Source organism: Hylobates moloch, unplaced genomic scaffold (genome assembly GCF_009828535.3).
Source record: "Hylobates moloch isolate HMO894 unplaced genomic scaffold, HMol_V3 SCAFFOLD_8, whole genome shotgun sequence".
Taxonomy (NCBI): Eukaryota; Metazoa; Chordata; class Mammalia; order Primates; family Hylobatidae; genus Hylobates; species Hylobates moloch.
In genome coordinates this window covers 62,248,229-62,260,972 of record NW_026652283.1, presented here as the reverse complement: position 1 = coordinate 62,260,972, position 12,744 = coordinate 62,248,229, and the positions used below count along the sequence as shown (strand labels likewise).

At 40.7% G+C, this 12,744-nt stretch overlaps 1 protein-coding gene across 12 annotated transcripts in view; it reads left to right on the top strand.

Moving 5' to 3' along the window:
• Positions 1-1,982, top strand: part of PRRC2C (proline rich coiled-coil 2C) — a 109,592-nt gene extending 107,610 nt beyond the window's left edge. For 8 of the 12 annotated variants that reach the window (XM_032160998.2, XM_032160994.2, XM_032160997.2 and 5 more), the window contains one exon: positions 52-1,966. In XM_032160998.2, coding sequence (XP_032016889.1) covers positions 52-312 — 261 coding nt within the window. In that variant the 3' untranslated portion in view covers positions 313-1,966. Of the gene's footprint in view, positions 1-51 lie in introns of all 12 variants that reach the window. The other 4 variants (XM_032161003.2, XM_032160996.2, XM_032161004.2 and 1 more) reach the window with 2 other exon arrangements.
• Positions 1,983-12,744: the final 10,762 nt, after the last annotated feature.

The following is a 12,744-nucleotide window of genomic DNA, read 5'->3' as shown; positions in this document are numbered from 1 at the left end:
AGGCTTTGGTAATGCTGCAGTATTTTCAGTTATTCTTTCTCATTTTTTAAGGCAAAGCAGAGAGCAGAGGTTCTTCAGTCCACGCAACGGTTCTTCTCTGAACAGCAACAGAGCAAACAGATAGGAGGAGGCAAAGCCCAGAAAGTGGACAGTGATTCAAGTAAACCTCCTGAAACACTGACCGACTCTCCTGGGGTCTGTCAGGAAAAAGTAGAAGAAAAGCCACCCCCTGCACCCTCCATAGCCACCAAACCTGTTAGAACTGGACCAATCAAACCTCAGGCTATCAAAACTGAAGAAACAAAATCTTAAAGGCTATGGTTTATTGCAGGGGATTGGGAGGGGGGGAGGGAAAACATGGAGAATTAAGTCAGATAATGCTGGCAGCCAAAGGGGCAAAATGGTCTTTGACATTATCCTGTTCAGAGCTTGGAGATGTACAGGGGACATAGGAGCAATTTACACTGACACACAGCTGCTGTACCAGTAAAAATGAGGCTTTGCAAGCTTGGACCTACTATGTAACATGCGCTCGGTTGATGGCCATGCATCTTCAGTCAGAATTTATATATAAATTTATGCACCCATTTTTTTGAGTGCATATAATTTAGACCTAAAAATCCTTATGATTAGATGAAACACCAAAAATATAAGGAAAATAACACAGCAGAGGAATAGTTCAGCCTGAACAGTGTGATGGTCCCAGCTAATACATCAGATGTGGTTTTTTTGCTCCCTTATGTTCTTTGGATATGGTCATGGCATTTGTAGGCTTGAAGGTGAAGAACTGAAGATAACTGGTGCTGGATAGAGGAGCCTTATTTTTTATTATGGCAGCTTGCTATTTTTATAACATGGTAATTGAGTTGAACACAATCAAAGTACAGTAGTAACTGATCTCCCCTTCTTCCTGGATGAATGAGCAGATAAATATTGATGTCAGCATCCTTGAACCATATCAAAGTGAGCAGTGTTTGGCAACTGCTTCTGTTTGAAATGGTGCTGTGTTTTGGTTGTGGTCTGAAGCTTTGAAGCGCTACTTAGCATTTCCTTTCTTCCATGGAGCTCTCACCATTCAAACATGACAGATTTGGTAAAATGCTAGTTAGGTTGAGTCTTCCTTGCCCCCACTCAGTCATCTTTGTATGAATCCCATTATTTGGGGGTTTTTTCTTTCTTTTTTTTTCTTTTTTTACCAGTTGTTAGCTGGTGTTTATGAAGAACAGTGAGTACCTAGAACTGTGCCACTAATTAAAGGAAATCCTAAGAAGGTGCATTTCTTTACAGAGCTGTGTCATGCCATCCTTTGGGCCCTCTGCTGGAAAAGTAGAATCAAGTCTCAAATAATGCCTTTTTAATTGTATCCTCTAGTATTATAGATATAGGACAGTACTGTATCATACCTCTGTGAATGTAAAATACCTTGTACCTGCTTTATGATACGTAGTAGTGACCGTGCTTTATCAGAGCTGTTTTTAATAATGTTATTCTAGAATTTTTTCTTTCCAGATGATGATTCAGAAGCTAATTTTAAAAAATGGTGCCAGGTACCACAACAGTAACAGAACTTTGCAATTTTCTGGGGTTTTGTTTTTTACCTTTTCCCCCCTTTTTTTTAAATGGAGTGTGCTGGATGTCTCTATAATTTTATTCAGATGACTGCAGAACCTGGAAAAGCTGTTGCTGCTATTGATGCATAACATACTGCTATTGGTCTTTTTATATAAATATATATATATATACATATATATATATAATTTGAATTTTTGGAAACTTTAGCTGTGCTGTCAACTTTGGAAAAAGTATCCCAGTTTACTGTGTTGAGTTGGCATTGTACAGAAATTAACAGCCATATTGGTCTAGAAACGTTAAACTTAATTTTTTTCCATTTGTACAGGGGTAACGCACTGTATTAAATATGTAAGGTCTTATCTACATGGGTTTGATTACAGAAACTAATAAAGTATTCTCTAAATAATGATTCTTGGAGCTTCTAATCATTTCCTAAAATCTGAAGCAAGAGGGTTTGTCATGTATTAAAAATAGTGGTCAAGAGTACTGGCCAGTAACAGTGGCTCACGCCTGTAATCCTAGCACTTTGGGAGGCCGAGGTGGGTGAATTGCCTGAGCTCAGGAGTACGAGACCAGCCTGGGCAACATGGTGAAACCCCATCTCTACTAAAAATACAAAAAAAAAAGTACATTATACAGCCGGGAGCAATGGCTCACGCCTGTAATCCTAACACTTTGGGAGGTCGAGGCAGGTGGATCACCTGAGGTCGGGAGTTTGAGACCAGCCTGGCCAGCATGGCAAAACCCCGTCTCTACTAAAAATACAAAAATTAGCTGGGCTTGGTGGCAGGTGCCTATAATCCCAGTTACTTGGGAAGCTGAGGCAGGAGAATTGCTTGAACCCGGGGCGGGGGTCAGAGGTTGCAATGAGCCGAGATCATGCCACTTCACTCCAGCCTGGGCAAAAGAATGAAACTCCATCTCAAAAAAAAAAAGTACATTATACTCTAGAAAAGGATTATCATCCAAAACCTTGACTTCTCACTTTGAAGAACTCTGAAGATTATTCAACTAAAGTAACTATTGTCATGGCAGATAGTCATGGCCCCTGTTCTGAAGTAGCCAAACTCATATTGAAAACAAATCTGTCAGCCGGGCATGGTAGCTCATGCCTGTAACCCCAGCACTTTGGGAGGCTGAGGTGGGCAGATGACCTGAGGTCAGGAGTTCGAGACCAGCCTGGCCTGTTTAACATGGTGAAGCCGTGTCTCTACTAGAAATATGAAAATTAGCTGTGCATGGTGGTGCATGCCTGTAGTCCCAGCTACTTGGGAGGCCGAAGCAGGAGATGTCAAGGAGAAAAGTTCTCTTGATGCATAGTGCCAGATGCAGAAAAGAGTTTCACCATCTTTTGGTCAGAAGCTGAAGGACCAAAAATAGATCTCAGTATTATTTACATTTGTATTTTTCATAGCTTTGTTAGCATGTTCATAAACATCATCACCTGCCCTAAAAGGCTATAGGGCATTTGTTCTATCATTTACTCAATTTATGAAATGAAATACTGAGGGACTGTAATTAATCCCATGTTCAGAACATACGGCTTCCAGACCCAGCTTTGAGAAAACTAGTCATTTAGTCACTAATGACACATGTGCGTTCTTAACTCATGGATACTGCGATTCTTAAACACAAGATACTCAAGTTTTGATGGTTTTGTTTTGGGTAGAGACAGGGTTTCTCCATGTTGCCCAGGCTGGTCTTGAACTCCTGAGCTCAAGCAATCCACCTGCCTCAGCCTCCCAAAGTTCTGGGATTACAGGCGTGAGCCACCACACCAGGTCTGATACGTATTAATAGGCCCTGCCTTGATCCAAGTTTTCAGTCTAGGGTTTTTCTCAAAATATGCTCCAAATTAAAAGCTGTGGTTTATTGCAGGGGATTGGGGGAAGCGGTATGATGGATAAGAATGGGAATCAAATACTTGCCTTACTAAGTCACTGCCATTGTCAGTATTTTTCATATTCTAGTTTTTAAGTTTAATCCTCCTAAATTTTAAGACCTAATGGTGACCAGCTATACAGCTTGCATTACCCCCACTTGCAAACCAGCAGGCATGTGCTATTTGGTTGTATTAGCTGTTAAAATATCACTAATACCTTGGGTCCTTTGCTAGTACCTACAATGGAAAAATGGCACCAAAAGCGTATCGAATGAAAGTAAGATAATGTATATAAGTGTCTCTGCAGTTTGGCCATGCGGTTTTGTCCCTGGCTTCTCTGACATGTGACAGAATAACCCAAAAGGTGTTGCAGTTAATAGTTGACTGTAGATACTTGGTCACATAAGCTTCTGAACATTGTCCCTTGAGCTGCCCTGGTAGAAGGTAAGGGGAGTCCAGGTCATTGCTCCTAGTTAGTAACAAATAGTGCTTTCGATAGAAGAGTGATTGGGGGAGGAGGGTTGGGGAATGAGAGGAGGGTATAGTTTATAAAATTCCAACAAACTCTTGGCCAGAGGCAAGATACAGAGGGTAGAATGAGTCAGAAGCTATTTAAGTATCTTTTCTAACAAGTAACCAGTGATTTTTCATGTTGCCATAGCAGCATATTTCATAGATGCTTACCATTTTCAGTACTGACTTCACGTTCCCCTGCAACTTTTTTCCACCTTATGGATAAATATAAAACTATATCATAGTTTGACAGACCTAATTATTTTGTACGTGCTTTAGAAGTAGAAGAACTAGGATTGGTGGTTGGTCAGTTAAAGTGGAAAGTCACGAAGTCTAGATACTTTGATTGCTTGTATTAGATGTATGCTTGTTTGCCATACAATCTTTTGATGAAGGACTACACCATTTCTTTGCTGCCTAGATTCTATTACATACGCATCATCTATAGTTTTCAGTTTTGTCTTAAAGAAATCTGAATAGAGAATTCCCTTGAACTTTCACAGATACCTTCCCTCGGTTTTCCACCTTCTTCATACCCCTAATTTGACCGCAGTTTTTACAGTGAAAATTGTAGAAATCATTCAAGTAATGACAACTACCTACTAGCTAATAGTCATCAGTCAACTTATATTACCTTAGAAGTGGTTAAATAGAGTTTGGTTAAGAGCCACAAATTTACTTCATATTGTAATGATTTTTTTAGAAACTTCCCTCGACAGAAAGGACTAATGTGCTACAGGAAAAGGAAAACTTACCTGAGGTAGAGTTTAAGCAAGAGGTGAATCTGGTGTAATCGGCAAGGAGTCAAGTATTAACTCTGTATGTGTCAGGTGCTGGGAATATAGAGGACAGTTTCTTAACACAGTCTGGGGTGTGGGTGGAGATACATGTGGTGGCTTTGAGGCCTTTCAGGTTTTCGTCACTGATAGATACCTAGCCCTTATTTCATGGATGCCTCAAACCCCATTTTTCAGTCTAAGCTTTCACCCCTAGTCTATTTGCCTGTACTGCTTAACCTTTTAAATATGATTAAAATCTTCCAGAGGTTTTTAGTCAGTCCTGATCTGGCCTTCTCACCATTTCTTCACATACTAACTAATATTTAATAAGTACAATTACATGTAAATTTGGGTCTTCCTGGTATATGAGCAAAAAAAAGCAATAGTTTCCTTATCTGAGCTGGAAAAGGCACTAATGTCCAGTGGAGAACAGAGGAAGAGAATTTCAATAAGCAGAGCCTGTGGTTCCAGGTGAATAAGTCTGAAGTTCAAGGATGGTGGAGAGGGACAGATGCATTCTGTCCCTCCAGGGTTAGATTTGTCAAGAGGCGAAATAGTTAATTTCAGACAGTTCTGTGGAACTGATATAATCTGGTTTACTTAGGGCAGTGGTTTTCAGATTGGAAGTACACACTATTAAACAGAAGCAATTCCACTTTAAAATTTTGCTTGGCTAAAGGATTCAGTGGCTATTTTTTTTTTTAATTACCAATGTGAATAAGGTTTATTGGTTCCAGGGAGGAGACACCCTCTCTAGTATGAGAAGCTGCAAAGAAGGTTGTACTTGGGGTAAAAACCACACTCTTCACAGAAGCTGATTGTGATACCCATTGAGGAGACTGATTGGGCCTTAGCTTTCTATAACCTGGGAATATAAATGGGTGTTAGAAAGTTCCCTGTTACATGACTCAGTTATCAGAATTGTATCTCCAGCTTAGAACCTTACAGGGAAAAACTGGAAATTACACATAAATATCACCCACTTGCCCCCTCCACCCCCCACCTTTATAAGGTAGGTAATATTATTTACACATGCAGAGAATGAGGTATGGTAACCTGCCCAATGATACACAGTAAGCAGAGGAGGCAGGGTTTTTTGGTCCAGACAGTCTAATTCTGAAGTGTAAGCTCTTTACTAAGCTACACTGTTGTGAAAGCACTGTACTTGAAGTTACAGGCATACCTCATTTTACTGCACTTTGCAGATATTGCAAGATTTTTTTCTTCAAAAACAATCAAAGGTTTGTGGCAACCCCATGTTGAGCAAGTTAATTAGTGCTATTTTTCTAACAATGTGTGCTCATTTCCTGTCTGTGTCACATTTGATAACTCTCAAAATTATTTCAGGCTTAAATTATCATGTTATGGTGATCCGGGATCTTGAATGTTACTAGTGTAATTGTTTTGGAACCTCATGAACCACACCCATAAGATGGTGAACATAAATGTACATGTTCTGATTGCTCCACAAACAGGCTGTTCCCTCTCTCCCTCTCGTTAGGCCTCTATTCCCTGAGACACAATATTGAAATTAGGCCAATTAATAGCCCTACAGTGGCCTCTAAGTGTTCAAATAAAAGGAAGAGTTGCACGTCTCATTTTAAATCAAAAGCTGAAAATGATAAAGCTTAATGAGGAAGGCATGGCAAAATCTGAGACAGGCCAGAAAGATAGGCTTCTTGGGCCCATTAGACAAGTTGTGAATGTAAAAGATAAATTGTGAAGGATATTAAAAGTGCTACTCCAGTGACTACACAATGATAAGAAAACAAAAGAGCCCTATTGCTGATATAGTTTTAGTGGTCTGGATAAAGGATTGAAAGAGGCCCAACATTCTCTTAAGCCAAAACCTTATCCAGAGCAAGGCCCTAACTCCAATCCGTGAAGTCAGAGAGGTGAAGAAGCTGTGGAAGAAAAGTCTGAAGCTAGCAGAGGTTGGTTCATGAGATTTAAGGAAAACACCCATCTCCATAACATTAAAGTGCAAGGTGAAGCAGCAAGAGTTGATGTTGGAACTACAGCAAGTTGTCTAGAAGATGTAGCTGAGATAATTGATGAAGGGGCTATGCTAAATAGCAAGCATTTAATGTAGACAAAATAGCCTTCTATTGGAAGCAGATGCCATCTAGGCCTTTCATAGGCTAGAGAGAAGTCAATGCCTGGCTTCAAAGCTTCAAACAAGACTGACTTGTGAGGGGTTTATGCAGTTGGTGACTTTAAGCTGAAGCCAATACTCATTTACCATTTCGAAAATCCTAGGGCCCTTAACAATTAAGCTAAATCTACTCTGCCTGTGCTCTAGAAATAGAACAGCAAAGCGTGGATGACAGCATATCTCTACAGCATAGCACATCTAATATTTTAAGCCCACTGTTGAGACCTATTGCTCAGGGGTGGAAAAAACCGAAAGCTTTCAAAATATGATAAGCTCAGTGACAATGCACCTAGTCACTCAAGAGCTGTGATGGAGATGTACAAGAAGATTGAGGTTTTCATGCCTGATAACATGACATCCATTCTACAACCTATGGATCAAAGAGTAATTTTGACTTTCAAGTCTTATTTAAGAAATATTAGGCCAGACATGGTAGATCACGCCTGTAATCCCAGCACTTTGGGAGGCCAAGGTGGGCAGATCACGAGGTCAGGAGTTCGAGACCAGCCTGGCCAACATGGTGAAACCCCGTCTCTTCTAAAAGCACACACAAAAAAAGCCAGGCATGGTGGCACGTGCTTGTAATCCTAGCTACTCAGGAGGCTGTGGAAGGAGAATTGCTTGAACCCGGGAGGTGGAGGTTGCAGTGAGCTGAGATTGCGCCACTGCACTCCAGCCTGGTTGACAGAGTGAGACTCTGTCTCAGAAAAAAATACATGTATATTAATACATTTTGTAAGGCTACAACTTTCATAAACAGTGAGTCCTCTGATGAATCTGGGCAAAGAAATTGAAAGCCATATGAAAGGATTTACCATTCTAGATGCCATTAATAACATTTGTGGTTCATGGTAGGATGTCAGAACATCAACAGCAAATAGGAGTTTGGAAGAAGTTTTATTCCAACCCTCATGGAGCCCTAGGGGATTCAAGACTTCAATAGAGGAAGTAAATGCAGATGTGGTGAAAATAGCAAGAGAGGCAGAGTTAGAAGTGGAGCCTGAAGGTGGGACTGAATTGCTGCAATCTCATGATCAAACTTGAACAGATGAGGAGTTTCTTCTTATGGATGAGCAAAGAAAGTGGTTCCATCTTGGGATGGAACCTACTCCTTGTGAAGATGCTGTGTATGTTGTTGAAATGACAAGAATTTAGAATTTTACACAAACTCAGTTAATAAAGCAGTGACAAGGTTTGAGAGGACTGACTCCAAATTTGGAGGAAGTTCTACTGTGGGTAAAATGATATCAGACAGCAGCACGTGGTACAGATAACTCATTCGTGAAAGGAAGAGTCAATTGATGTGGCAAACTTCATTGTCTTATTTGAAGAAATTGCCACAGCCACCCTGGTCTTCAGCAACCACCACCTTGATTAGGCAGCAGCCACCAACATCAAGGCAAGATTCTCCACCAACAAAAAGATATGACTTGGTTGGGCGCTGTGGCTCAGGCCTATAATCCCAGCACTTTGGGAGGCTGAGGCGGGCGGATCACCTAAGGTCCAGAGTTGCAGACCAGACTGACCAACCTGGAGAAACCCAGTCTACTAAAAATACAAAATTAGCCAGGCGTGGTGGTGCATGCCTGTAATCCCAGCTACTCAGGAGGCTGAGGCAGGAGAATTGCTTGAACCCGGGAGGCAGAGGTTTCCGTGAGCTGAGATCACACCATTTCACTCCAGCCCGGGCAACAAGAGCGAAACTCTGTCTCAAATTGAAAAAAAAAAAAAAGATATGACTCACTAGAAGCTCAGACGATCATTAGCATTTTTTTAGCAATAAAGTATTTTAAATAAAACTATGCATTTTTTTAGACATAATGCTATTGAACACTTAATAGCAACCATGTAAACATAACTTTTATATGCACTGGACACCCAAAAAGTCCATGTGACTTGTTTTACTGTGGTAGTCTATAACCAAACCCACAATTTCTTCAAGGTATGCCTTGCTAGGTGAGTAACCTAAGAAAAATCACTCAGCTGGTTGCAGTGGCTCTGAGGGAAGAGAGAGACCTTCTCATATTGTTTCATATTTAGTACCTGTTTTAAGAAAAAAAGAAAAAACGACAAGGAAGTAAAACCAAAGACAGGCAGCCCGGTGCCAGGCCCGAAACCAGGCCTGGGCCTGCCTGGCCTAAACCCAGTAGTTAAAAATCAACTCCTGACTTAGAACCTGATGTTACCCATAGATTTCAGGCATTGTATAAAAGAACATGTGGAACTCCCTGCTCTGTTCTGTTTCACTCTGACTACCAGTGCATGAAACCCCTGTCACTTATCCCCTAGATTGCTCAATCAATCACGACCCTTTCATGTGAAATCTTTAATGTTGTGAGCCCTTAAAAGGGACAGAAATTGTGCACTCAGGGAGCTCGGATTTTAAGGCAGTAGCTTGCCAATGCTCCCAGCTGAATAAAGCCGTTCCTTCTACAACTCGACACCTGAGAGGTTTTGTCTGCGGCTGGTCCTGCTACATTTCTTGGTTCCCTGATTGGGAAACGAGGTAACTGACAGACAGCCGAGGCAGCCCCTTAGGCAGCTTAGGCCTGCTGTGTGGAGCAACCCTGCAGGGGACTCTGGCCAGCCTGAGTGATGCCATCCGAAGGCCGATCCTGGGTAGGAAATTGCCCCGGTGGAACGCCTCGCCAGAGCAGTGCGTAGCAGGCCACCGCGGAGGATTAACACAGTGGCTGAACACCAAGAAGGAACTGGCACTTGGAGTCCGGACATCTGACATTTCGTAAGACTAGTCTTTAGAACTTGCCCCACTCCATCTGAGTGGAAGCATGGCCTGATCACCCACGGTTTGCCTGCATTGGCACTTTTGTTCTGGTTTTGACTTGGCTTAACTTGGTAAGACTAGTCTTTGGAACTTGCCCCACTCCATCTGAGTGGAAGCGTGGCCTGATCACCCATGGTGTGCCTGCATTGGCACTTTTGTTCTGGTTTTGACTTAACTTGAATTGCTGGATACTTTGGTTTTAGTTTTGTCTTGGCTTGAATTTTTTGGTACTTGGATTTTGAATTTTGTGATTTTGGTTTGGTATAAACAGTAAAAGTGTGTGTGTGCCCTCTTTACCCGTTCTTTGTCTTGTGGTGAGTGTGTGTAGTGTGAGCGTGGTATTTTGTCTCAAAAAAAAAAAACAAAAACATAGGTCAGGTGAAAAGTAAGCCCACCCCACTGGGAACTATGTTAAAGAATTTCAAAAAAAGATTTAATGGAGACCATGGAGTCACTATGACTCCAGGAAAACTTAGAACTTTGTGTGAAACAGACTGGCCAGCATTAGAGGTGGGTTGGCCATCAGAAGGAAGCCTAGACAGGTCTCTTGTTTCAAAAGTATGACACAAGGTAACCTGTAAGCCAAGGCACCCAGACCAGTTTCCGTACATAGAGAGTTACAGCTGGTTTTAGACCCCCTTCCCCCCACAGTAGTTAAGAGAACAGCAGCATAAGCGGCTGGCAGAGGCAAGGAAAGACCAGCAGAGAGAAAAAGATACTATACCAATTCTAAGTTAATTTAGACTAAACAAGGTCTTATTAATAGTAAAAGATAATTGAAATCACAAACTTACAAGGTTTTCAACAAAGTGAAGTTTGCTAAAAGTTATCAGTGTAACATGTATTATGGTAACTTCTAATCTTGTAGCCTTAGACAGTCTAGTCCAAAGACATAAAGAAAGTTTGCTTTAAAAAAAAAAAAAAAAAAAGGAATAGTTATCTTCAAAAACAAAAAAAAAATAAAGGGGGGGGAGGCAGAATTTATATAAAGAGTGTTATATGGTAAATTCTTGTCCTGAAATAAATTAACTGGTTGTTTAAAGAAAAAATGTTTGTAATAAGTCAGAAAGTTGAGACATGTTGAAAAATTGTCTGTGAAAGTCGTGAAAGAAAAAATGTTATAAAAAAATTTATGCAAAAAATGTTGTATAATTTAAAAGTAATAAGGCCTCCTGAGTACTATTTATAAAAAGTTTATGTGCAAAGTGTATAAGAAAAGTAAAATATACCTTTAGTAAAAAGATTATAAAAGGGCTAAAAATATGGATTTTTACCTACATTAAAAGGTTAAAAAACTATTGTTTTAAAAGTTAAAGCAAGTTTTAAAACGTTAATTGTAAAGAAAATTCTGTGTGTAAACATATTAGCTAAAGTTAAAAAGGTATCATCCAATTTTTCTGTGACCTAGACATTAAAGTAAAAATGCAACGGGTTTTTCTTAAAGCATCAACCTGCTCCTTAACAAAAATTATAAAAAGTTAAAAAGAGTCTATAAAATCTTACCTTATGGTCAAACATAAAAAATTAGGTAAATATGTCTACAAGGTTTTATTAAAATTAAGTTTAACATTAATAACACACTAATATAAAAGTAAAATTTAACTTACCTGGTATAAAAATCATACAAGAAGCATTATTAAATATAAAATAGTGTTTAACTTTCTTTGGTCTAAAAACTAATAAAAATAGATGCTAAAAGAAACATTCATTTTACTAGAGGATCATAGAAGTTAAAGACTTAAAGCAAACTTTGGCAATTAAGACAGCATACCAAGATGCAAATGCCTGCTTGAAATGGATCAAATATTCCATCTGCACGTTAAAGAAAAGCAATTGTTATGCTTGTGCACATGGCAGGCCAGAGGCCCTGATTGTCCCCCTTCCACTTAGGTGGTCCTCCAGTTGACCAGGCGTGGGCTGCCTGGTAGCTCTTTTCCAGGATTCTACAGCCTGGAGTAATAAGTCATGCCAAGCTCTCTCTGCTATCCCTGTGGGTCAGCCCCCGAGGGCCATCCAGCCTCCGTCTCCCAACACTAAGTTCACTTCGTGTCTCTCACGGCAGGGAGGAGACTTAGCATTCCTTAGAGACCTGAAGGGATGCAGTGAGCTTAAGAATTTTCAATCAGTCAGCCCTTGTTCATCCCTGAGCGGATGTGTGGTGGTATCGGGGTGGACCTTTACTGGGCACTCTGCCGCATAACTAGAGTGGCACTTGTGCTTTAGTCCATTTGGCTATCCCTTTCACCCTGGCATTTCATCAACCAGAGGGAGGAAAAATAAGACATCGTAAAGTGAGAGAAGCCCCTTTTAGGTCTTTCAACTCCCACATCTATTTAGATGCAATTGGAGCCCCGCAAGGAATACCAGATCAATTTAAAGCTTGAAATCAAATAGTTATAGGATTTAAGTCAGTATTTTAGTAGATGACAGTCAATAAAAATGTCAAGTAGATAAACTACATCTATTACAACCAACACAACGAGATTTCATGAGTTAAAAAGAAAAACTCATGTCGGCCCCCACCCTGAGACTACCTGACCTGACAAAACTCTTTACACTCTATGTGTCAAAAAGAGAAAAAATGGCAGTTGGAGTTTTAACCCAGACTGTAAGGCCCTGGCCAAGGCCAGTGGCCTATCTCTGAAAACAACTAGACAGGGTTTCCAAAGGCTGGCCCCCATGTCCAATGGCCCTGGTAGCAACGGCCCTGTTAGTACAAGAAGCAGATAAGCTAACTCTTAGACAAAACCTAAACATAAAGTCCCCCCATGCTGTGGTGATTTTAATAAATACCAAAGGACACCATTAGCTAATGAATGCTAGACTAACTAGATACCAAAGCTTGTTCTGTGAAAATCCCCGCATAACCACTGAAGTTCTCTTTTTTTTTCTCTTTTTTTTTTTTTTTTTGAGACGGAATCTCGCTCTGTCACCCAGGCTGGAGTGCAGTGGCGCAATCTCGGCTCACTGCAAGCTCCGCCTCCCGGGTTCACGCCATTCTCCTGCCTCAGCCTCTCCGAGTAGCTGGGACTACAGGCGCCCGCCACCACGCCCGGCG